The following is a 26,976-nucleotide window of genomic DNA, read 5'->3' as shown; positions in this document are numbered from 1 at the left end:
TGTATGTGATAGGAGATTAGATTGTGAGCTCCTGGGGTCAGGGATGATGGGAGTTATACATTGTATGATAGGAGATTAGATTGTGAGCTCCTGGGATCAGGGATGATGGGAGTGATACATTGTATGTGATAGGAGATTAGATTGTGAGCTCCTGGGGTCAGGGATGATGGGAGTGATACATTGTATGTGATAGGAGATTAGATTGTGAGCTCCTGGGGTCAGGGATGATGGGAGTGATACATTGTATGATAGGAGATTAGATTGTGAGCTCCTGGGGTCAGGGATGATGGGAGTTATACATTGTATGATAGGAGATTAGATTGTGAGCTCCTGGGGTCAGGGATGATGGGAGTGATACATAGTATGTGATAGGAGATTAGATTGTGAGCTCCTGGGGTCAGGGATGATGGGAGTGATACATTGTATATGATAGGAGATTAGATTGTGAGCTCCTGGGGTCAGGGATGATGGGAGTGATACATTGTATGATAGGAGATTAGATTGTGAGCTCCTGGGGTCAGGGATGATGGGAGTGATACATTGTATGTGATAGGAGATTAGATTGTGAGCTCCTGGGGTCAGGGATGATGGGAGTGATACATTGTATGATAGGAGATTAGATTGTGAGCTCCTGGGGTCAGGGATGATGGGAGTGATACATTGTATGATAGGAGATTAGATTGTGAGCTCCTGGGGTCAGGGATGATGGGAGTGATACATTGTATGATAGGAGATTAGACTGTGAGCTCCTGGGGTCAGGGATGATGGGAGTGATACATTGTATGTGATAGGAGATAACAATAATGTCTGTGGTTAGGGATGATGGGAGTGTTATGTGTGTACAGCGCTGCAGTCTATGTCGCCAGCATGTAATTTCCAGGTAATAAGGGTCACTCTGTCTTGCAGGTCATGGTGAATGTGACTGCGGGGAGTGTAAGTGTCACGCCGGCTACATCGGTGAAAACTGTAACTGCACCACGGAGACGGACAGCTGTATGTCCAGTGACGGGCGAATGTGCAGCGGAAAAGGAACGTGTGTGTGCGGCCGCTGCCAGTGCATCCAGCCCGGAGCATTTGGTGAGACATGTGAGAAGTGCCCCACCTGCCCCGACGCCTGTGGAACAAAAAGGTAAAGACCTAAACAGCCCCCATTACAACATGCAGATTATGCAGGGGGGGGGGGGGGGGGGTTAGCAGTTGGAGTGTTATGGATTAATACAGTCATGGCCGTAAATGTTGGCACCCCTGAAAATGAAGTATTCCTCACAGGACAGGATTGCAGTAACACATGTTTTGCTATACACATGTTTATTCCCTTTGTGTGTATTGGAACTAAACCAAAAAGGGAGGAAAAAAAGCAAATTGGACATATTGTCACCCTTTCAAAATTGTGGATAAATAAGATAGTTTCAAGCATGTGATGCTCCTTTATACTCACCTGGGACAAGTAACAGATGTGGGCAATATAAAAATCCCACCTTAAAGCAGATAAAAAGGAGAGAAGTTCACTTAGTCTTTGCATTGTGTGCCGCACTAAGCATGGACAACCGAAAGAGGAGAAGAGAACTGTCTGAGGACTTGAGAACCAAAATTGTGGAAAAATATCAACAATCTCAAGGTTACAAGTCCATCTCCAGAGATCTAGATTTGTCTTTGTCCACAGTGCACAACATTAACAACCCATGGCACTGTAGATAATCTCCCTGGGCGTGGACGGAAGAGAAAAATTGATGAAAGGTGTCAACACAGGATAGTCCAGATGGTGGATAAGCAGCCCCAAACAAGTTCCAAAGATATTCAAGCTGTCCTGCAGGTTCAGGGAGCATCAGTGTCAGCGCGAACTATCTGGCGACATTTAAATGAAATGAGACACTATGGAGGAGACCCAGGAGGACCCCACTATGGAGGAGACCCAGGAGGACCCCACTATGGAGGAGACCCAGGAGGACTCCACTATGGAGGAGACCCAGGAGGACCCCACTATGGAGGAGACCCAGGAGGACCCCACTATGGAGGAGACCCAGGAGGACCCCCACTATGGAGGAGACCCAGGAGGACCCCACTATGGAGGAGACCCAGGAGGACCCCCACTATGGAGGAGACCCAGGAGGACCCCACTATGGAGGAGACCCAGGAGGACCCCACTATGGAGGAGACCCAGGAGGACCCCACTATGGAGGAGACCCAGGGGGACCCCACTATGGAGGAGACCCAGGAGGACCCCACTATGGAGGAGACCCAGGAGGACCCCACTATGGAGGAGACCCAGGAGGACCCCACTATGGAGGAGACCCAGGAGGACTCCACTATGGAGGAGACCCAGGAGGACCCCACTATGGAGGAGACCCAGGAGGACCCCACTATGGAGGAGACCCAGGAGGAACCCCACTATGGAGGAGACCCGGGAGGACCCCACTATGGAGGAGACCCTGGAGGACCCCACTGCTGAAACAGAGACATAATAAAGCAAGACTACATTTTGCCAAAATGAACTTGAGTAACCAAAATCCTTCTGGGAAAACGTCTTGTGGACAGATGAGACCAAGATAGATCTTTTTGGTAAAGCAAATCATTCTACTGTTTACCGAAAACGGAATGAGGCCTACAAAGAAAAGAACACCGCACCTACAGTGACATATGGGGGAGGTCAGTGATGTTTTGGGTTGTTTTGCTGCCTCTGGCACTGGGGGCCTTGAATGTGTACAAGACATCATGAAATCTGAGGATTACCAATGGATTTTGGGTCGCACTGTACAGCCCAGTGTCAGAAAGCTGGGTTTGTGTCCGAGATCTTGGGTCTTCCAGCAGGACAATGACCCCAAACATACGTCAAAAAGCCCCAGAAATGGATGACAACAAAGCGCTGGAGAGATCTGAAGTGTCAGCAATGAGTCCAGATCTAAATCCCATTGATCACCTGTGGAGAGATCTTATAATTACTGTTGGGAAAAGGCACCGTCCAATAAGAGACCAGGAGCAGTTTGTAAAGGAAGAGTCCAACATTCCGGCTGAGAGGTGTAAGAAGCTTATTGATGGTTATAGGAAGAGTGGTCCAACATTCCGGCTGAGAGGTGTAAGAAGCTTATTGATGGTTATAGGAAGAGTGGTCCAACATTCCGGCTGAGAGGTGGAAGAAGCTTATTGATGGTTATAGGAAGAGTGGTCCAACATTCCGGCTGAGAGGTGTTAGAAGCTTATTGATGGTTATAGGAAGACACTGATTTCACTTATTTTTTCCAAAGGGTGCGCAACCAAATATTAAGTTAAGGGCGCCAATAATTTTGTCCAGACCATTTTTGGAGTTTGGTGACATTATGTCCAATTAGCTTTTTTTCCTCTCTTTTTTGGTTTAGTTCCAATACACACAAAGGGAATAAACATGTGTATAGCAAAACATGTGTTACTGCAATCCTTTCCTGTGAGAAATACTTCATTGTCTAGAGACATTTCAGGGGTGCCAACACTTACGGCCATGACTGTACATGTAAATTTCTGCGTCTGTTTCAGGGACTGTATCGAGTGTCGTCTCTACCAGACCGGACGCCTCGCCGACAACCAGACCTGCCAGAAACTCTGCAAGGACGAGATCATCACGGTGGAGACACTCGGTAAGGCTCCTGTGCGCCCCCTGATGGCTTCATTGTATTATAAGATGTTCAGATACATTTATATGGACTGTTTGCTGTCAATGAACGAAAATGATGATTAATTACAGGTAAAGGCTAAAACTGTGACCTGACCTAGATCAGTGATTCCCAGCCAGGGTGCCTACAGCTGTTGCAAAACGACAACTCCCAGCATGCCCGGACAGCCAACGGCTGTCCGGGCATGCTGGGAGTTGTAGTTTTGTTACAGCTGGAGGCACACTGGTTGGGAAACACCGGTTTGTACAGATACATTGTGTCCTGCACTTTATCGCACCCTTTATAAAGACTCATAGAGCTGCGTTCACACTGCACATCCCTCTCCTGCTTTATAATGCACCAATCATTGTGGTAGCGCAAAAAACTGCTTCCCAACCAGTGTGCCTACAGCTGTTTGCAAAACTACAACTCCCATCACAACCTGAAAAGTTGGATATTAGATAGTAAGCTCTGGGGTCAGGGATGATGAGAGAAATGCATTGTATGTGATAGATTAGATTGTGAGCTCCTGGGGTCAGGGATGATGGGAGTGATACATTGTATGTGATAGATTAGATTGTGAGCTCCTGGGGTCAGGGATGATGGGAGTGATACATTGTATGTGATAGATTAGATTGTGAGCTCCTGGGGTCAGGGATGATGGGAGTGATACATTGTATGTGATAGGAGATTAGATTGTCAGCTCCTGGGGTCAGGGATGATGGGAGTGATACATTGTATGATGGGAGAATAGATTGTGAGCTCCTGGGGTCAGGGATGATGGGAGTGATACATTGTATGTGATAGGAGATTAGATTGTGAGCTCCTGGGGTCAGGGATGATGGGAGTGATACATTGTATGATAGGAGATTAGATTGTGAGCTCCTGGGGTCAGGGATGATGGGAGTGATACATTGTATATGATAGGAGATTAGATTGTGAGCTCCTGGGGTCAGGGATGATGGGAGTGATACATTGTATGATAGGAGATTAGATTGTGAGCTCCTGGGGTCAGGGATGATGGGAGTGATACATTGTATGTGATAGGAGATTAGATTGTGAGCTCCTGGGGTCAGGGATGATGGGAGTGATACATTGTATGATAGGAGATTAGATTGTGAGCTCCTGGGGTCAGGGATGATGGGAGTGATACATTGTATGTGATAGGAGATTAGATTGTGAGCTCCTGGGGTCAGGGATGATGGGAGTGATACATTGTATATGATAGGAGATTAGATTGTGAGCTCCTGGGGTCAGGGATGATGGGAGTGATACATTGTATGTGATAGGAGATTAGATTGTGAGCTCCTGGGGTCAGGGATGATGGGAGTGATACATTGTATGTGATAGGAGATTAGATTGCGAGCTCCTGGGGTCAGGGATGATGGGAGTGATACATTGTATGATAGGAGATTAGATTGTGAGCTCCTGGGGTCAGGGATGATGGGAGTGATACATTGTATATGATAGGAGATTAGATTGTGAGCTCCTGGGGTCAGGGATGATGGGAGTGATACATTGTATGTGATAGGAGATTAGATTGTGAGCTCCTGGGGTCAGGGATGATGGGAGTGATACATTGTATGTTAGGAGATTAGATTGTGAGCTCCTGGGGTCAGGGATGATGGGAGTGATACATTGTATGTGATAGGAGATTAGATTGTGAGCTTCTGGGGTCAGGGATGATGGGAGTGATATATTGTAGGTGATAGGAGATTAGATTGTGAGCTCCTGGGGTCAGGGATGATGGGAGTGATATATTGTATGATAGGAGATTAGATTGTGAGCTCCTGGGGTCAGGGATGATGGGAGTGATACATTGTATGATAGGAGATTAGATTGTGAGCTCCTGGGGTCAGGGATGATGGGAGTGATATATTGTAGGTGATAGGAGATTAGATTGTGAGCTCCTGGGGTCAGGGATGATGGGAGTGATATATTGTATGATAGGAGATTAGATTGTGAGCTCCTGGGGTCAGGGATGATGGGAGTGATACATTGTATGATAGGAGATTAGATTGTGATCTCCTGGGGTCAGGGATGATGGGAGTGATACATTGTATGTGATAGGAGATTAGATTGTGAGCTCCTGGGGTCAGGGATGATGGGAGTGATACATTGTATGATAGGAGATTAGATTGTGAGCTCCTGGGATCAGGGATGATGGGAGTGATACATTGTATGTGAGATACAGAGATTACATTGTGATACATTCTAGTGGAGAAAAGAGATTTGTGCTGCTGTGTTCAGATCATAGGGTCAAGACAAAACTTCTTACAGCTGAGGATTTGTTACAATGCTTCAGACTAGATCAGTGGTCTCCAAACTGCAACAGCTGGAGGTCCACAGTTTGCAGACCACGGGACTAGATCCTGTGGCTTCCCTTCTGCTGCAAAACTACAACTCCCAGCATGCCTGAACAGCCGTTGGCTGTCCATGCATGCTGGGAGTTGTAGTTTTGCAGCAGATGTTTGCACACTAATTCTCCTATTTATGTCACTGACGTGCGCCGCTCCTGAGGGTGAGGAATGTGAAGTGGATATTACCGTGGCCGCTCGCCATGGAGTGCGTACCCTTCAGGTTCTCACAGGGCGCAGTCATGTAGAGTACTGGGTGGCGGCGGGCGCATGCCTCGTCACAGCGGTCTCTGGGACTATATATATTATTTTCTTTTTTATTAGGTCTTGTTTTTAACTTCTTGCTTGTTCGGTCTCTTCTGACCTAATGGACTCCATATGTCTTGACAGGAAGCTGCTGGAATGTGCTGGAATTCCAGTGTCCCTATAGTTGCGCTCATTATCCCGCGCTGACCCCTCCCCCTCCCGCGGCAGGAATCCTGGGAGCTGTCACTGCAGGAATTCGGCGCAAATGTTTCTGTTTTGCTGATGTTTAGAGTTTTGGGCCAAGCTGGAAGCCTCGTCCTGGCGTGTGCCATAGACACAGATGAGGACAGCTGCCGCCTGCGCTGTTCATCCGCACAGAGACACCTACTGGTGCATAATGGGAGTGCAGCGCAGCAGTTGTAATGGGCAGGAGGTACTGTGGGCCTCGTACCTCGGTAGCAGCACTCATACCGGATGATCAGCCCTTTATGATTTAACATATATTACAATAGGGGCCCCCAGATCCGCCCACAGTCATTGGTGTTATCTTTATGCTTTTATTTTGTCTTTCAGACACGGACAACCCTGAGGCCGTTCTGTGCGTCTACAAGACGGAGAATGAATGTGTGATGAGGTTCACCTACTCCGAGGACCCGAATGGGAAATCCGTCCTGACTGCACTGAAGGAACCAGGTGAGTGATCGGTCCATGGAGTTGGGGTCAATTAGACAGTAAATAATAATAACTACAGAGGAACCAGGTGAGTAGTCGGTCCTCGGGGGTGGGTGCAGGCAGAAAGACAGTATATAACATCTACAGAGGAACCAGGTAAGTGGTCAGACCTTGGGGGGGGGGGGGGTCAGACAGTATACAACATCTACAGAGGAACCAGGTAAGTGGTCAGTCCTCGGGGGTGGGTGCAGGCAGACAGTATATAACATCTACAGGGGAACCAGGTGATTGGTCGGTCCTCAGGGGAGGGGTTCAGACAGTATATAACATCTGCAGATGTATCCAACTCTACTACTTCTGCCTGACAAAAAAACATAACGCACCAGGAAGAAGTTGTTGGAATCAAATAGAACTTTCTATGTGACTGTAATGATCTATGGAAGTGATGACAATATTAGAGGAAAAGGAGATTATTGGGGAAAACTACAATAGAAAGGAGGCTCTAGTACTCCAGCTGGGATGCAAGATGAGATACAGATGGGATACATGGAGGCTCTAGTACTCCAGCTGGGATACAAGATGAGATACAGATGGGATACATGGTGGTTCTAGTACTCCAGCTGGGATACAAGATGAGATACATGGAGGCTCTAGTACTCCAGCCTGGATACAAAATGAGATACAGATGGGATACATGGAGGCTCTAGTACTCCAGCCTGGATACAAGATGAGATACAGATGGGATACATGGAGGCTCTAGTACTCCAGCTGGGATACAAGATGAGATACACATGGGATACATGAAGGCTCTAGTACTCCAGCCTGGATACAAGATGAGATACAGATGGGATACATGGAGGCTCTAGTACTCCAGCTGGGATACAAGATGAGATACATATGTGATACATAAAGGCTCTAGTACTCCAGCCTGGATACAAGATGAGATGCACATGGGATACATGGAGGCTCTAGTACTCCAGCTGGGATACAAGATGAGATACATATGTGATACATGAAGGCTCTAGTACTCCAGCCTGGATACAAGATGAGATACAGATGGGATACATGGAGGCTGTAGTACTCCAGCCTGGATACAGGATACAGTTGGGATACATGGAGGCTCTAGTACTCCAGCCTGGATACAAGATGAGATACAGATGGGATACATGGAGGCTGTAGTACTCCAGCCTGGATACAGGTTACAGTTGGGATACATGGAGGCTCTAGTACTCCAGCCAGGATACAAGATGAGATACAGATGGGATACATGGAGGCTGTAGTACTCCAGCCTGGATACAAGATGAGATACAGATGGGATACATGGTGGCTCTAGTACTCCAGCCTGGATACAGTTGGGATACATGGAGGCTCTCAAACAGCTAGAAGAGGCGACACACGTGTCCGCAAGATGTCCTGCACATATGGCTGAGCATGTCAACCAGTCACCGCTCTTTCACCAAGATGTACACTACCCAAAAGTAGCCTCTGAGAGCCTTTTTTTTTATAGGCCAGTGGAGGAAGCACTCTATTGCCCTCTTGTGGTTAGACCCAGTGTCTATTCAGACCTCACCTGTAATCATTACATATCTGCTTGAGACAGAAATGTCGGAGTCCAGTCCTATCTGGGATATATAGATAAATGGAGATATATATCCCAGATAGGACTGGACTCCGACATTTCTGTATATATATTGCTCAAATAAATTAAGAAAACACATCCTAGATCTAAATAAATGAACTAATCGTTTGAAATACTTTCCTCTTTACATAGTTGAATGCGCTGACAACAAAATCACCCAAAAATTATCAATGGAAATCAAATGTATTAACCCATGGAGGTCTGGATATGGAGTCACTCAGAATCAAAACCCCACTACAGGCCGATCCAACTTTATGTAATGTCCTTAATACAAGTCCCAATGAGGCTCAGTAGTGTGTGTGGCCTCCACGTGCCCGTATGACCTCCCTACAACGCCTGGGCATGCTCCTGATGAGGTGGAGGATGGTCTCCTGAGGGATGTCCTCCCAGACCTGGACTAAAGCATCCGCCAACTCCTGGACAGTCTGTGGTGGATGGAGCGAGACGTCCCAGATGTGCTCAATCGGATTCAGGTCAGGGGAATGGGCGGCCAGTCCATAGCATCAATGCCTTCCTCTTGTAGGAATTGCTGACACACTCCAGCCACATGAGGTCTAGCATTGTCTTGTATTAGGGGGAACCCAGGGCCAACCGCACCAGCATATGGTCTCACAAGGAGTCTGAGGATCTCATCTCGGTACCTAATGGCAGTCAGGCTACCTCTGACAAGCACATGGAGGGCTGTGAGGCCCCCAAAGAAATGCCACCCCACACCATTATTGACCCACCGCCAAACTGTTCATGCTGGAGGATGTTGCAGACAGCAGAACGTTCTCCACGGCGTCTCCAGACTCACATGTGCTCAGTGTGAACCTGCTTTCATCTGTGAAGAGCACAGGGCGCCAGTGGCGAATTTGCCAATATTGGTGTTCTCTGGCAAATGCCAAACGTCCTGCACAGTGTTGGGCTGTAAGCACAACCCCCACCTGTGGACATCGGGCCCTCATACCACCCTCATGGAGTCTGTTTCTGACCGTTTGAGTGGACACATGCACATTTGTGGCCTGCTGGAGGTCATTTTGCAGGGCTCTGTGCAACAAGGAGCAGGAGGAGCACTGCCAAAGGCGGAGGTAGCGGTCCTGCTGCTGGGTTGTTGCCCTCCTACGGCCTCCTCCACGTCTCCTGATGTACTGGCCTGTCTCCTGGTAGCGCCTCCATGCTCTGGACACTACGCTGACAGACACAGCAAACCTTCTTGCCACAGCTCGCATTGATGTGCCATCCTGGATGAGCTGCACTACCTGAGCCACTTGTGTGGGTTGTAGACTCCGTCTCATTTTACCACTAGAGTGAAAGCACCGCCATCATTCAAAAGTGACCAAAACATCAGCCAGGAAGCATAAGAACTGAGAAATGGTCTGTAGTCACCACCTGCAGAACCACTCCTTTATTGGGGGTGTCTTGCTAATTGCCTATAATTTCCACCTGTTGTCTGTTCCATGTGAAATTGATTGTCAATCAGTGTCTTCCTGAGTGGACAGTGGGATCTCACACAAGTGTCAGTGACTCGGAGTTACATTGTGTTGGTTATGTGTTCCCTTTATTTTTTTGAGCAGTGTATATATTAGAGAGAGAGAGAGAGAGAGAGAGTGTGAGTGTGTGTGTGTGTATATGTGTGTATATATATATATATATATATATATATATATATATATATATATATTTATTAATATATAATAAATTTATTTATTTTATTTTTTTCAATAATCACAGTGGTAAAATACAAACAAAAACTGTGGTGCTGTACAAATACTGGTGGAGGTCGAAATGGTTATATTCTTTAGATAAATGTCACTATTTTTAAACTAAGTTTTAATGGTTCCCGGTATAATATTTATTAGTTTTATGGCCATAAATGTTGGCACCCCTGAAATTTTTCTATAAAATGAAGTATTCCTCACAGGAAAGGATTGCAGTAACACATGTTTTGCTATACACATGTTTATTCCCTTTGTGTGTATTGGAACTAAACCAAAAAAGGGAGGAAAAAAAGCAAATTGGACATAATGTCACCAAACTCCAAAAATGGTCTGGACAAAATTATTGGCACCTTTCAAAATTGTGGAAAAATAAGATGTTTCAAGCATGTGATGTTCCTTTATACTCACCTGGGGCAAGTAACAGGTGGGGGCAATATAAAAATCACACCTGAAAGCTGATAAAAAGGAGAGAAGTTCACTTAGTCTTTGCATTGTGTGTCTGTGTGTACCACACTAAGCATGGACAACAGAAAGAGGAGAAGAGAACTGTCTTATGAGACTTGAGATTGTTGATATTTTTCCACAATTTTGGTTCTCAAGGTTACAAGTCCATCTCCAGAGATCTAGATTTGCCTTTGTGCACAGTGCACAACATTATAAAGAAGTTTACAACCCATGGCACTGTAGATAATCTCCCTGGGCGTGGATGGAAGAGAAACCTTTATGAAAGGTGTCAATGCAGGATAGTCCGGATGGTGGATAAGCAGCCCCAAACAAGTTCCAAAGATAGTTCGCGCTAACACTGATGCTCCCTGAGCCTGCAGGACAGCTTGAATATCTGTAGACATTTACATGAAATGAAACTCTGTGGAGGAGACCCAGGAGGACCCCGCTATGGAGGAGACCCAGGAGGACCCCACTATGGAGGAGACCCAGGAGGACCCCACTATGGAGGAGACCCAGGAGGACCCCACTATGGAGGAGATCCAGGAGGACTCCACTATGGAGGAGACCCAGGAGGACCCCACTATGGAGGAGATCCAGGAGGACCCCACTATGGAGGAGACCCAGGAGGACCCCAATCCTTCTGGGAAAACGTCTTGTGGACAGATGAGACAAGATAGATCTTTTTGGTAAAGCAAATCATTCTACTGTTTACCGAAAACGGAATGAGGCCTACAAAGAAAAGAACACAGAACCTACAGTGACATATGGTGGAGGTCAGTGATGTTTTGGGTTGTTTTGCTGCCTCTGGCACTGGGGGCCTTGAATGTGTACAAGACATCATGAAATCTGAGGATTACCAATGGATTTTGGGTCGCACTGTACAGCCCAGTGTCAGAAAGCTGGGTTTGTGTCCGAGATCTTGGGTCTTCCAGCAGGACAATGACCCCAAACATACATCAAAAAGCCCCCGAAATGGATGGCAACAAAGCGCTGGAGAGTTCTGAAGTGTCAGCAATGAGTCCAGATCTAAATCCCATTGATCACCTGTGGAGAGATCTTATAATTACTGTTGGGAAAAGGCGTCGTCCAATAAGAGACCGGGAGCAGTTTGTAAAGGAAGAGTGGTCCAACATTCCGGCTGAGAGGTGTAAGAAGCTTATTGATGCTTATAGGAAGAGTGCTCCAACATTCCGGCTGAGAGGTGTAAGAAGCTTATTGATGCTTATAGGAAGAATGGTCCAACATTCCGGCTGAGAGGTGTAAGAAGCTTATTGATGGTTATAGGAAGAGTGGTCCAACATTCTGGCTGAGAGGTGTAAGAAGCTTATTGATGGTTATAGGAAGACACTGATTTCACTTATTTCTTCCAAAGGGTGTGCAACCAAATATAAGCTAAGGGGCCAATAATTGTGTCCAGACCATTTTTGGAGTTTGGTGACATTATGTCCAATTTGCTTTTTTTCCCTCCCTTTTTTGTTTTAGTTCCAATACACACAAAGGGAATAAACATGTGTATAGCAAAACGTGTTACTGCAATCCTTTCCTGTGAGGAATACTTCATTTTCTTGAAAAATTTCAGGGGTGACAACATTTATGACAATATATAGATATGTATATATTTGTATGTATATATTTATTTAATAGCTTTGCAACAGCTGGGGGCACCCTGGCTGGGAATCACCCAGTGTTTTGCTTACCATTCTTTCTTGTTTCCCCACAGTGTGCGCCAGTGCCCCCGATGCCTTGACGGTGCTGCTGGCGGTGGTGGGCAGCATATTGCTGGTTGGTCTGGTGCTCCTGGCAGTCTGGAAGCTTCTGGTGACCGTCCACGATCGCCGCGAGTTTGCACGGTTTCAGAGTGAGCGATCCAGAGCCAAGTATGAGATGGTGAGTGAAGGCTGTAGATCATGTGACCATCACGCCGCCATCTTGCGTACATTAACCGCCATGTGTCTGTTCTCCCAACAGGCAGCCAACCCGCTTTACCGCCAGCCGATCTCCACCCACAACGTAGATGAGATGTACAGCATGATGGGTAAATCCTACAACGGGACGTCCAATGGATTCAGACTCGCGGACGATATAGACTGAGGTGCAGGATGAGCGCTGCACTTACCCTACCCTAGAGGGCGCTGTGTGGGCGTCAGCAGAGCGGACCAGCGACGGCCGCCATTCGGCTTATTTGCACATTTTATAGACTTCTACCGGGCGCAGCTGACTTAGAGCGGCCGCCTCCTGGATCCTACACTGAAGGAGTCCGACCGCCAGCCGGTCCGTGTCCTAACCCGACTGAGGGCGCCGCCGCCCGTGAGATTAACCCACAAAGTGCCACATAGATGATTTAGGATTTTATATTAGTGACTAGATCGGGACTAATCAGGGTCAAGGTACGCGGGATTCTCCATCATGGGCGCCCATGCTGCTTGGGATACAGCAAACAAATATGGTGGCCACAGTGAGCGGTGAATCCGGCACCGCGACATTTACACATTACAACCGCGCCGCTTCTGTGATATGGCGATGACCTGAGGACTTCAAGGGGTCAAATGGTCCAGCCCAGAAGCCCTGAATGGCAAATCTGCCTAATAATGCGGCAATAATGGAGACAGGGCTGATGTGTAAGTGTGGCCTCCAGACAGAGCAGATGTGCCGCTCAGGACTCTGGGAAAGAAGACATTATCGACTGGGAATATTTCTATTTTAAAGGGATGTTTTCTTTTGTGTCACCTCTGACTTCACATTATACAGTCACGTATAATCTCTGTACAGCAGAGTCACTGTATACATATTACTGGCCCCTAGTACTTCAGAGCTGCACTCACTATTCTGCTGGTGAGGTCACTGTGTACATACATTACATTACTTATCCTGTACTGATCCTGAGTTACATCCTGTATTATACTCCAGAGCTGTACTCACTATTCTGCTGGTGAGGTCACTATGTACATACATTACATTACTTATCCTGTACTGATCCTGAGTTATATCCTGTATTATACTCCAGAGCTGTACTCACTATTCTGCTGGTGAGGTCACTGTGTACATACATTACATTACTTATCCTGTACTGATCCTGAGTTATATCCTGTATTATACTCCAGAGCTGTACTCACTATTCTGCTGGTGAGGTCACTGTGTACATACATTACATTACTTATCCTGTACTGATCCTGAGTACAGCTCTGGGGTATAATACAGGATATAACTCAGGATCAGTACAGGATAAGTAATGTAATGTATGTACATAGTGACCTCACCAGCAGAATAGTGAGTACAGGTCTGGAGTATAATACAGGATATAACTCAGGATCAGTACAGGATAAGTAATGTAATGTATGTACACAGTGACCTCACCAGCAGAATAGTGAGTACAGCTCTGGAGTATAATACAGGATATAACTCAGGATCAGTACAGGATAAGTAATGTATGTACACAGTGACCTTACCAGCAGAATAGTGAGTACAGCTCTGGAGTATAATACAGTGGCACTGCTGTATGGGGACCATTATACGTGACTTGGGTGGCTCTATTCTTTCTAGATAATATTTTATCATTCGGTTGTATAATGTGGGGGCCCCCTTTATGCTGACCACAGAGGATGTTTGTAGACCGGACCGTTGCGCAGACCCCTCGGTCCACCGTTTCTTATGCAGATTATTTTTGTATTTCCGGCCAGTGCGGCTTTTTTCCTTGGTCGCCGTTTTTACCGCCTTTCCTGGATTTTTTTTCCTTTTCACTGTTTCGGGTTTTTAGTACGAGAGAAATATTTTAATATTCTGCTGAAATCATTGCAAATAACATTAAATTAATAAAGGCTGTATAGTCGCCAGCAGGTGCATTTCTGTTGTGGCACCTTCAGCTGTTGCAAAACTACAACTCCTAGCATGCTGGGAGTTGTAGTTTTGCAACAGCTGGAGGCACCCTGGTATAGACTCAGATGGCGTTCAGCAGACCGGCTTCTCTGCTGCAGATTGTAAGGTGCACAGCGCCCCCTGCTGGAAAGATCTCATAAAAAGTTCCAGAAAAAGAAAAACTTTGGCCATGCTGGGAACTGTAGTATTGCAACAGCTGCAGGCACCCTGGTTGTATTCACTAAGTGACTGTAAGCAGAGATTATAACCGTGTCCACCCGCCCATACTGGGGAGGAATTGGGGAGATCACTCCCGGTCCGGTTAGGGTTAATCATTCCCAGTGGCGGCCGTAGTGATGACATCACCGGTGGCTGCGTCCTGCAATCCCCACCCAACCCACTGATAATTACACAGTGCGCCCGCTCCACCTCTGCCCATCAAAACGGGGGATGTTGACTTAGCTGTGTCACATTTACCACACTAGACCTTAAAGAGGTACTCCGGTGGAAGACTTTAATCAACTGGTGCCATAAAGTTAAACAGATTTGTAAATTACTTCTATTAAAAAAAAAATCTTAATCCTTCCAGTACTTATTAGCTGCTGAATACTACAGAGCAAATTTTCTTTTTTGGAACACAGAGTTCTCTGCTGACATCTCTGTCCATTTTAGGAACTGTCCAGAGCAGCATATGTTTACTATGGGGATTTTCTCCTACTCTGGACAGTTCCTAAAATGGACAGAGATGTCAGCAGAGAGCTCTGTGTTCCATAAAGAAAATTTCCTCTGTAGTATTCAGCAGCTAATAAGTACTGGAAGGATTAATATTTCATTTAAAGTAATTTACAAATCTGTTTAACTTTCTGGCACCAGTTGATTTTAAAAAAAGAAAAAAAAAGTTTTCCACCGGAGTACCCCTTTAAAATTGGAGGCCGTTGGCCATCCAGGCATGCTGCGAGTTGAAGTTTTGCAACAGCTGGAGGCACACTGGTTGGAAAACACCTGCATAGACAAAATCCACTAATCACACATCCAGATTGCAGATCGATGTTGCAAAGTTCACCGCCGTCATTACGAATGGCAAGATTGGCGCGGTATGCATTGCTTTCCTGCTACCAGAATGACATTGCAGGGTTAGTGGGGTATAGCGGTGTGTATTCTGCTAGGAATGGCGGTAATCCCCCCCCCCCCCCAAACACAGATTCACAGACCCAGAGGATGATTTGGCAAATTTATTGTCTTTTCCTTATTTAAAAAAAAAAAAAAAAAAAAAAAAAAAAAACAACGCAAGATCACCGATTGCTTTCAGTGACTGGAACATTCTAGTTTACAAGCAGGAAGAGATGATGGGAGTGATACATTATACTAGAGCGGAGTTCAGGGGGTCAAGACAAGACTGAGGATTTGTTACAGTGCATCAGACTAGATCAGTGGTCTCCAAACTGTGGACCTCCAGCTGTTGCTAAATATGTTGGCATGCTGGGTGTTGTAGTCTCTGCAACAGCTTGAGGCCAACTGGTTAGGAAACCCTGATAATCACCCATCCAAAGAAAATACTTCTCACAGCTGAGGGTTCGTTACAATGTTATCCAGTCTGCAGAATCCTGCGCGGTCGGAAAGAAGTTATTGCGGCTAAACTTTTGGTCCGCTGAATGTCTCCATTTCAAGATCTGCGCTTGCTGTCAGTACCTGGAAATGTCATCTATTAGGAAGTTGCAGAACTTTCCGATCTACCGTCATTATGGAAAAAAAAATAACATAAATCGTTAATACAGCGAGACGTGCGCAATGACATGGAATATGCGGTTCTCCGGATATAGTTGCAGGTGTAAGCGCGCGCTCTTCTGCCGCGTGTGAACAGTCTCCAGGTCAGCCGCTGAGCTCTGGCGCCACCTGCAGGGGGACAAGCCTCATTTACCGCCACCACCGCCGATCCTGGCCATGTACGCCTCCCAGCCGGCCCGCCGGTACAACTCCGCAGCCTCCAGGCGCTTGTTCGACGACAAGATGCCGCGGCCCACGATGATGATGTCAGAGTTCTTGTTAGCGATGACCTCATGCGGGGTCTGGTACTGCTGACCCAGAGCGTCTCCTGTGAGAGGCAAAGAGACGTCATCACATTTTATGCACCAGTGGTCTCTAAAGTGCGGCCCTCCAGATGTTGCAAAACTACAACTCCCAGCATGCCCGGACAGCCAACGGCTGTCCGGGCATGCTGGGAGTTGTAGTTTTGCAACATCTGGAGGGCAGCACTTTAGAGACCACTGGTGTCCTTAGATAGGCTTGTCCCACCTGATCCCCGTGCTGCCACCCGAAGGTGAAACACGCAGGAAAGCAGGCACCGGGCATCCATCTTCTTTCCGTATAACTTCACATCACTCACCTCCCGCTTGCATCTGGACTCCCGGGGTGAGGTGCAGGAACTGCGGCCGCTCGCTCACTTTACCGCCGGAGATAAAGCCGAACACAAAGGTGGGGTGCTCCTCCGCCAGAGCCACCTGCGGGAAACAAGTCAGGTCAGAACCATTGGCCACAGACATCTTAAAGCTGCATATTAGAGAATTCGAAAAACACTTTTTTAAATTTTTTTTATTTTTTTAAAACAGCGCCACTCCTGTCCACAGGCTGTATGTGGTAATGCAACTTGGCTCCATTGAAAGTGAATGAGCTGCAGTACTACACACGACCTGTGGAAAGGGATGGCGCTGTTTTTTGCAAGAAAGAAGTAGGAATATTATTTAATTTTTTTTTTTACTTGTAGTAAAAAAAAAAACAAAAAAAAAAAACAGCACCACCCCTATAGACAGGTTGTGTGTGGTATTGAAGTGAATTGTACTGCGCTGTAGTACTACACATAACCTGTAGACAGGAGTGGCGCTGTTTTTCGCTTTGAAGAAGCAAAATTTTTCTACTTTCTTGAAAAGCCAGCGCCATCTCTGTCAACAGGTTGTGTCTGGTACTGCAGCTCAACTCCAATGAAGCGAATGGAGCTGAGCTGCAGTACCAGACACAACCCGTGGACAGGAGTGGTGCTGTGTTGTTTTTTTTTTTGCAAGAAAGTAAAACAGCGCCACCCCTATCCACAGGTTGTTTGTAGAACTGCAGCTCAGTCATATATATTTTTAATATCCCCTTTAATAATGGGGAGACAAGGCTCGGCCGGACCCCATCTGTCCCCTTGATGACCCTCTGACCCCCGCCGCCATTACTTACAGCCGCTTTGGTGTATCCTCCAGTAGCCAGCGACCCCTTGGAGCTCATCTCAGCAATGACCAGGCAGCCTCTCCCCAACTCTTCACCCACCGCCTGCAGGCCTTGTACCACCCCCGGGCCGGGCACAGCATGGACGTTCACTACATCGGCCCATGACGCGATTTTGAAAACTCCACCTGTGAAAAAGGAGTCATGTGACAGCGCCCCCCGGAGGACAGGAGTGGAGGCAGGACAGATCATTACCCTCATACTGATGCTTCACCGTGTTCCCGATATCTGCAAACTTGCGATCTTCGAAGATGAGGAATTGGTGTTGATGGGCGAGCGCCCGGAGCTGGGAGGAGACGTCGGGGGTGAAGTCCCTCAGGATGTCCACGTGGGTCTTCAGCAAACAGATGGAGGGGCCCAGCTCCGCAGCCAACCGGAGGAGCTCCGCAGAGTCCGTGACGTCGGCCGACACGCACAGGTTACTCTCCTTCTTCTCCATGAGGAGCAGCAGCCGCTTGGCCATGGGGTGAGTGTCGCGGAGGGCGGCGCGGGCAGAGTAGCTGAGGGCGGGGCTTAGGGGCGCCTGGACCGGAGCCGTCACCTGATTCTCGGCGATGAAGCGGCCGACGTTCTCCACCATCTCGGCGTCCACCTTCCCGAGTCGCTGCAGGACGTCCATGAGCTGGGAGAGCGTGCAGATGGAGTGGAGCCGGACACCGCTCTGCGCCAACTTCTCCCGCCCGCCCTGCTCTCTGTCCACCAACACAATGGCGTCCGTCACCTGAAGCCCCTCCCTCCTCAGCACCTCCGCCGTCTCTAGGACGCTGGAGCCGCTGGTCACCACATCCTCGATGATCAGACAGGTCTCCCCGGGGGTGATGGCGCCCTCCACCAGACGCTTGGTGCCTACAATAGAAGAATAAAGGAGGCGACTGCGGGATGTCATGTGACCCAACACCACAAGGTCACATGATCCAGAACACTCACCGTAATCTTTGGCCTCCTTCCTGCGGATCAGCATTGGGATCAGGTGAGATGTGCAGATCACGGTGGCGAGCGGGAGGGCGGTGTACGGGACGCCACACACCGTGTTATACTGTACGCCGGCATCCTGAGCCGTCTGGTAGAGGAGGTCAGCGACCTGTGAGGGACACGGGGTCAGAGGGTGATCACAGGGTCAGATACACGTATCTAACTCCTGGAGGCTCGGATACATACTACAGGATCCTGTGCTCCCCAAGAACACCGCAGCCCCCTCCTCCTCTACTGCCCCCTCCTCCTCCTCTACTGCCCCCCCCCCCCCGCATCCAGTGCCCCCTCCTCCTCTACTGCCCCCTCCATCCAGTGCCTCCTCCTCTACTGCCCCCCGCATCCAGAGCCCCCTCCTCCTCTACTGCCCCCTCCATCCAGTGCCTCCTCCTCCTCCTCTACTGCCCCCCGCATCCAGTGCCCCTCCTCCTCCTCTACTGCCCCCCGCATCCAGTGCCCCTCCTCCTCCTCTACTGCCCCCCGCATCCAGTGCCCCTCCTCCTCTACTGCCCCCTCCATCCAGTGCCTCCTCCTCCTCTACTGCCCTCTCCTCCTCCTCTACTGCCCCCCGCATCCAGAGCCCCCCTCCTCCTCTACTGCCCCCTGCATCCAGTGCCCCCCTCCTCCTCTACTGCCCCCTCCATCCAGTGCCTCCTCCTCCTCTACTGCCCTCTTCTCCTCCTCTACTGCCCCCTGCATCCAGTGCCCCCTCCTCCTCCTCCTCCTCTACTGCCCCCTCCATCCAGTGCCTCCTCCTCCTCTACTGCCCTCTTCTCCTCCTCTACTGCCCCCCCCCCCGCATCCAGTGCCCCCTCCTCCTCTACTGCCCCCTCCATCCAGTGCCCCCTCCTCCTCTACTGCCCCCTCCATCCAGTGCCCCCTCCTCCTCTACTACCCCCCCCCCCCCGCATCCAGTGCCCCCTCCATCCAGTACCCCCTCCTCCTCTACTGCACCCTCCATCCAGTGCCCCCTCCTCCTCCTCTATTGCCCCTCCATCCAGTGCCCCCTCCTCCTCCTCTATTGCCCCCCTCCATCCAGTGCCCCCTCCTCCTCCTCTATTGCCCCCTCCATCCAGTGCCCCCTCCTCCTCCTCTATTGCCCCCTCCATCCAGTGCCCCCTCCTCCTCCTCTATTGCCCCCTCCATCCAGTGCCCCCTCCTCCTCCTCTATTGCCCCCTCCATCCAGTGCCCCCTCCTCCTCCTCTATTGCCCCCTCCATCCAGTGCCCCCTCCTCCTCCTCTATTGCCCCCTCCTCCTCCTCTATTGCCCCCTCCTCCTCCTCCTCTATTGCCCCCTCCATCCAGTGCCCCCTCCTCCTCCTCTATTGCCCCCTCCATCCAGTGCCCCCTCCTCCTCCTCTATTGCCCCCTCCATCCAGTGCCCCCTCCTCCTCCTCTATTGCCCCCTCCTCCTCCTCCTCTATTGCCCCCTCCATCCAGTGCCCCCTCCTCCTCCTCTACTGCCCCCTCCATCCAGTGCCCCCTCCTCCTCCTCTATTGCCCCCTCCATCCAGTGCCCCCTCCTCCTCCTCTATTGCCCCCTCCATCCAGTGCCCCCTCCTCCTCCTCTATTGCCCCCTCCTCCTCCTCCTCTATTGCCCCCTCCATCCAGTGCCCCCTCCTCCTCCTCTATTGCCCCCTCCATCCAGTGCCCCCTCCTCTTCCTCTACTGCCCCCTGCATCCAGTGCCCCCTCCTCCTCCTCTATTGCCCCCTCCATCCAGTGCCTCCTCCTCCCCCTCTATTGCCCCATATCTGCCCCTCCTCCCCCCGCACCTGGTTGAGCAGCGCCGGGTGGGACACGATCACCCTCAGGTCGAAGTACACGGGGGACAGGATCCCGCTCTTCAGGGTGAAGCTGCCGAACTTCAGCGCCTGCACCCGGTACAGCTCCGCCGCCAGCAGCTCCATCTCCCCACGTGTGCTGCACATCCGCTCTCCGGCACAGACACCAGGGGGCACCAGAGTGCGGGACCCGCGACACTGCAGACTCCAACAAAATGGCGGTGTGAGGTGGAAATTACGTCCGCTCCTCCCCTCAGCAAGAGCAGGAGAAGAGAGGAGGTACACGCCCCCTTAACTGAGGTACACGCCCCCTTAACTGAGGTACACGCCTCCTCAGCTGAGGTACACACCCTCTCAACTGAGGTACACGCCCCCTCAACTGAGGTACACGCCCCCTCATCTGAGGTACACGCCTCCTTTATCTCGGGTACACGCCCCCTCATCTGAGGTACACGCCTCCTTTATCTCGGGTACACGCCCCCTCATCTGAGGTACACGCCTCCTTTATCTCGGGTACACGCCCCCTCATCTGAGGTACACGCCTCCTTTATCTAGGGTACACGCCCCCTCATCTGAGGTACACGCCTCCTTTATCTCGGGTACACGCGCCCTCATCTGAGGTACACGCCTCCTTTATCTCGGGTACACGCCCCCTCATCTGAGGTACACGCCTCCTTTATCTCGGGTACACGCCCCCTCATCTGAGGTACACGCCTCCTTTATCTCGGGTACACGCCCCCTCATCTGAGGTACACGCCTCCTTTATCTCGGGTACACGCCCCCTCATCTGAGGTACACGCCTCCTTTATCTCGGGTACACGCCCCCTCATCTGAGGTACACGCCTCCTTTATCTCGGGTACACGCCCCCTCATCTGAGGTACACGCCTCCTTTATCTCGGGTACACGCCTCCTCAGCTGAGGTACACACCCTCTCAACTGAGGTACACGCCCCCTCAACTGAGGTACACGCCCCCTCACCTGAGGTACACGCCTCCTTTATCTCGGGTACACGCCCCCTCATCTGAGGTACACGCCTCCTTTATCTCGGGTACACGCCCCCTCATCTGAGGTACACGCCTCCTTTATCTCGGGTACACGCCCCCTCATCTCCTGCCTGAGCTCTGCCTGTGTTCACTGAACGGGAGAAAGACACAAACAGTGCATGGGCTGGGGATGTATAAATGTCACGTGTTCTGTGCTGCTAGAGGGGCGTGGTTCATAGCTACACGTGATCACAGTGCAGCCTGTATACGGCTCGTTATTATAGTGTGGAGAGCTCCCCCTGCGGGTATTAGGTGATATCACAGCGACTACAGTTCATGAGGTGACCCCAACATAAAGAACACCCCAAACCTAGTGACCCCCCCAACATAAAGAACACCCCAAACCTAGTGACCCCCCCCAACATAAAGAACACCCCAAACCTAGTGACCCCCCAACATAGAGAACACCCCAAACCTAGTGACCCCCCAACATAGAGAACACCCCAAACCAAGTGACCCCCCAACATAGGGAACACCCCAAACCAAGTGACCCCAACATAAAGAACACCCCAAACCAAGTGACCCCCCAACATAGGGAACACCCCAAACATGATGTAACAGCTGAATAGTGAGTGCAGCTCTGGAGGTGACTGGAGGATAAGACACAATATAACAGCAGAATAGTGAGTGCAGCTCTGGAGGTGACTGGAGGATAAGACATGATGTAACAGCAGAATAGTGAGTGCAGCTCTGGATGTGACTGGAGGATAAGATGATTTAACAGCAGAATAGTGAGTGCAGCTCTGGAGGTGACTGGAGGATAAGACATTATGTAACAGCAGAATAGTGAGTGCAGCTCTGGAGGTGACTGGAGGATTAGACATGATATAACAGCAGAATAGTGAGTGCAGCTCTGGAGGTGACTGAAGGATAATACCTGATGTAACAGAAGAATAGTGAGTGCAGCTCTGGAGGTGACTGGAGGATAAGACACAATATAACAGCAGAATAGTGAGTGCAGCTCTGGATGTGACTGGAGGATAAGATGATTTAACAGCAGAATAGTGAGTGCAGCTCTGGAGGTGACTGGAGGATTAGACATGATATAACAGCAGAATAGTGAGTGTAGCTCTGGAGGTGACTGGAGGATAAGACATAACGTAACAGCAGAATAGTGAGTGCAGCTCTGGAGGTGACTGGAGGATAAGACATAACGTAACAGCAGAATAGTGAGTGCAGCTCTGGAGGTGACTTACAAGATGAGACTGTCCAGCACTGTGCACTTCATTTATACCAGTGGGACTTAAACTCCCAGCCCGGGGCCATTTGCGCACGGAACGAAAGTTTGTGGCCCGCACCAAGTATGTGAATTTGTATTGCCCGATGCCCGGGACATGCAGTTCCGGGCGCCGGGCAGGTAACTTCTTCAAGCATTTAGCCCTGCTTCGGGCAAGCAGCGCTAAATGCCGGAAGGCTTCACTTACCCCGCCCTCCTCCGCGTCTCCGGTCCGCGTCTGGTGAGGGATGTCGCACATGTGACGTCCCTCCACAGACCCGCACAGGAGGACGTCAGTCACGTCACTCCTCCACCAGAGAGGAGAAGCGCAGCACAGGACTGGAAAGTGTGTCTATGCTATGTGTGTGTGTGCATGTGGGTGTGTGCGGGGGGGGGGGGGGGGGGGACGACGACGACAATGCTACCTAATGTGGGGAACCTGCTGCCTACCTAATGTGGGGAACCTGCTGCCTACCTAATGTGGGGAACCTGCTACTACCTAATGTGGGGAACCTGCTACCTACCTAATGTGGGGAACCTGCTACTACCTAATGTGGGGAGCCTGCTGCCTACCTAATGTGGGGAACCTGCTACTACCTAATGTGGGGAACCTGCTGCCTACCTAATGTGGGGAACCTGCTACTACCTAATGTGGGGAGCCTGCTACTACCTAATGTGGGGAACCTGCTACCTACCTAATGTGGGTAACCTGCTGCCTACCTAATGTGGGGAGCCTGCTGCCTACCTAATGTGGGGAACCTGCTACTACCTAATGTGGGGAACCTGCTGCCTACCTAATGTGGGGAACCTGCTACTACCTAATGTGGGGAGCCTACTACCTACCTAATGTGGGGAACCTGCTACCTACCTAATGTGGGTAACCTGCTGCCTACCTAATGTGGGGAACCTGCTGCCTACCTAATGTGGGGAACCTGCTGCCTACCTAATGTGGGGAACCTGCTGCCTACCTAATGTGGGGAACCTGCTACCTACCTAAAGTGGGGAACCTGCTGCCTACCTAATGTGGGGAACTTGCTGCCTACCTAATGTGGGGAACTTGCTGCATACCTAATGTGGGGAACCTGCTGCCTACCTAATGTGGGGAACCTGCTTCTACCTAATGTGGGGAACCTGCTTCTACCTAATGTGGGGAACCTGCTGCCTACCAAATGTGGGGAACCTGCTGCCTACCTAATGTGGGGAACCTGCTTCTACCTAATGTGGGGAACCTGCTACTACCTAATGTGGGGAACCTGCTACTACCTAATGTGGGGAACCTGCTACTACCTAATGTGGGGAACCTGCTGCCTACCTAATGTGGGGAGCCTGCTACTACCTAATGTGGGGAACCTGCTGCCTACCTAATGTGGGGAACCTGCTACCTACCTAATGTGGGGAACCTGCTGCCTACCTAATGTGGGGAGCCTACTACTACCTAATGTGGGGAACCTGCTACCTACCTAAAGTGGGGAACCTGCTTCCTACCTAATGTGGGGAACTTGCTGCCTACCTAATGTGGGGAACTTGCTGCCTACCTAATGTGGGGAACCTGCTGCCTACCTAATGTGGGGAACCTGCTTCTACCTAATGTGGGGAACCTGCTGCCTACCAAATGTGGGGAACCTGCTGCCTACCAAATGTGGGGAACCTGCTGCCTACCTAATGTGGGGAACCTGCTTCTACCTAATGTGGGGAACCTGCTACTACCTAATGTGGGGAACCTGCTACTACCTAATGTGGGGAGCCTGCTACTACCTAATGTGGGGAACCTGCTGCCTACCTAATGTGGGGAACCTGCTGCCTACCTAATGTGGGGAACCTGCTACCTACCTAATGTGGGGAACCTGCTGCCTACCTAATGTGGGGAACCTGCTGCCTACCTAATGTGGGGAACCCCAGAAGTAGCACCCCCATCATCCGTCAGCTCATGCTATTACCATACGGGGTAGGGGGAATGGGGGGAGGGGGTTGCTGGTGGAGGATGGGGGTGCTACTGCTGGTGGGGGGTGTTGCCGGTGGATGATGAGGGGCGCATGCGGCCCAGCCTCACCCAGCTGCTACCTCCAGTGACCCCCGGATAATTTGAGTTTTTGGACCCCTGATATATACTAACAGCTATAGTTGAGCCGTTGGACCCTCAGCGATGATTTTTGATGCCGCTGATCTCCTGTTGGTGGTGCTGTGTAGACGCTCTGTGATTGGTCGCTGTGTAGACGCCCTGTGATTGGTCGCTGTGTAGACGCTCTGTGATTGGTCGCTGTGTAGACGCCCTGTGATTGGTCGCTGTGTAGACGCCCTGTGATTGGTCGCTGTGTAGACGCCCTGTGATTGGTCGCTGTGTAGACGCCCTGTGATTGGTCGCTGTGTAGACGCCCTGTGATTGGTCACTGTGTAGATGCCCTGTGATTGGTCGCTGTGGGGACGCTCTGTGATTGGTCGCTGTGTGGATGCTCTGTGATTGGTCGCTGTGTGGACGCCCTGTGATTGGTCGCTGTGTGGATGCCCTGTGATTGGTCGCTGTGTAGACGCCCTGTGATTGGTCGCTGTGTAGACGCCCTGTGATTGGTCGCTGTGTACACGCTCTGTGATTGGTCGCTGTGTGAACGCTCTGTGATTGGTCGCTGTGTAGACGCTCTGTGATTGGTCACTGTGTAGATGCCCTGTGATTGGTCGCTGTGGGGACGCTCTGTGATTGGTCGCTGTGTAGACGCCCTGTGATTGGTCGCTGTGTAGACGCCCTGTGATTGGTCGCTGTGTAGATGCCCTGTGATTGGTCACTGTGTAGACGCCCTGTGATTGGTCGCTGTGTAGATGCCCTGTGATTGGTCGCTGTGTAGACGCTCTGTGATTGGTCGCTGTGTAGACGCTCTGTGATTGGTCGCTGTGTAGACGCCCTGTGATTGGTCGCTGTGTAGATGCCCTGTGATTGGTCGCTGTGTAGACGCCCTGTGATTGGTCGCTGTGTAGACGCCCTGTGATTGGTCGCTGTGTAGATGCCCTGTGATTGGTCGCTGTGTAGACGCCCTGTGATTGGTCGCTGTGTAGACGCTCTGTGATTGGTCGCTGTGTAGACGCCCTGTGATTGGTCGCTGTGTAGACGCCCTGTGATTGGTCGCTGTGTAGATGCCCTGTGATTGGTCGCTGTGTAGACGCTCTGTGATTGGTCGCTGTGTAGACGCCCTGTGATTGGTCGCTGTGTAGATGCCCTGTGATTGGTCGCTGTGTAGACGCCCTGTGATTGGTCGCTGTGTAGACGCTCTGTGATTGGTCGCTGTGTAGACGCCCTGTGATTGGTCGCTGTGTAGACGCCCTGTGATTGGTCGCTGTGTAGATGCCCTGTGATTGGTCGCTGTGTAGACGCTCTGTGATTGGTCGCTGTGTAGACGCTCTGTGATTGGTCGCTGTGTAGACGCTCTGTGATTGGTCGCTGTGTAGACGCCCTGTGATTGGTCGCTGTGTACACGCTCTGTGATTGGTCGCTGTGTGGACGCTCTGTGATTGGTCGCTGTGTAGACGCTCTGTGATTGGTCACTGTGTAGATGCCCTGTGATTGGTCGCTGTGGGGACGCTCTGTGATTGGTCGCTGTGTAGACGCCCTGTGATTGGTCGCTGTGTAGATGCCCTGTGATTGGTCGCTGTGTAGATGCCCTGTGATTGGTCGCTGTGTAGACGCCCTGTGATTGGTCGCTGTGTAGATGCCCTGTGATTGGTCGCTGTGTAGATGCCCTGTGATTGGTCGCTGTGTAGACGCTCTGTGATTGGTCGCTGTGTAGACGCCCTGTGATTGGTCGCTGTGTAGATGCCCTGTGATTGGTCGCTGTGTAGACGCCCTGTGATTGGTCGCTGTGTAGATGCCCTGTGATTGGTCGCTGTGTAGACGCCCTGTGATTAGTCGCTGTGTAGACGCCCTGTGATTGGTCGCTGTGTAGATGCCCTGTGATTGGTCGCTGTGTAGATGCCCTGTGATTGGTCGCTGTGTAGACGCTCTGTGATTGGTCGCTGTGTAGACGCTCTGTGATTGGTCGCTGTGGGGACGCTCTGTGATTGGTCGCTGTGTAGACGCCCTGTGATTGGTCGCTGTGTAGATGCCCTGTGATTGGTCGCTGTGTAGACGCCCTGTGATTGGTCGCTGTGTAGATGCCCTGTGATTGGTCGCTGTGTAGAC

At 50.3% G+C, this 26,976-nt stretch overlaps 2 protein-coding genes across 2 annotated transcripts in view; one reads left to right on the top strand and one right to left on the bottom strand.

Moving 5' to 3' along the window:
- ITGB5 (integrin subunit beta 5) overlaps positions 1–13,614 on the top strand; it is a 55,521-nt gene extending 41,907 nt beyond the window's left edge. The window contains exons 11-15 of the mRNA XM_056536937.1: positions 907–1,129; positions 3,508–3,608; positions 6,800–6,919; positions 12,405–12,571; positions 12,653–13,614. Of these exons, the coding sequence (XP_056392912.1) occupies positions 907–1,129; positions 3,508–3,608; positions 6,800–6,919; positions 12,405–12,571; positions 12,653–12,775 (734 nt within the window). The 3' untranslated portion in view covers positions 12,776–13,614. The remainder of the gene's footprint in view (positions 1–906; positions 1,130–3,507; positions 3,609–6,799; positions 6,920–12,404; positions 12,572–12,652) is intronic.
- Positions 13,615–15,805: 2,191 nt separating this feature from the next.
- On the bottom strand, positions 15,806–20,764 carry UMPS (uridine monophosphate synthetase). The gene is made up of 6 exons (XM_056536934.1): positions 20,543–20,764; positions 18,725–18,878; positions 17,993–18,643; positions 17,750–17,925; positions 16,920–17,034; positions 15,806–16,628 (listed from the first exon to the last, which is right to left on the bottom strand). The coding sequence occupies exons 1-6, from the start codon at positions 20,696–20,698 to the stop codon at positions 16,447–16,449; spliced, it is 1,434 nt and encodes a 477-aa protein (XP_056392909.1). The 5' UTR covers positions 20,699–20,764; the 3' UTR covers positions 15,806–16,446.
- Positions 20,765–26,976: the final 6,212 nt, after the last annotated feature.

Source organism: Hyla sarda, chromosome 8, assembly GCF_029499605.1.
Source record: "Hyla sarda isolate aHylSar1 chromosome 8, aHylSar1.hap1, whole genome shotgun sequence".
NCBI classification, from domain to species: Eukaryota; Metazoa; Chordata; class Amphibia; order Anura; family Hylidae; genus Hyla; species Hyla sarda.
Note: the sequence above shows the minus strand (reverse complement) of the source record. Positions and strands in the feature narration are given on the sequence as shown.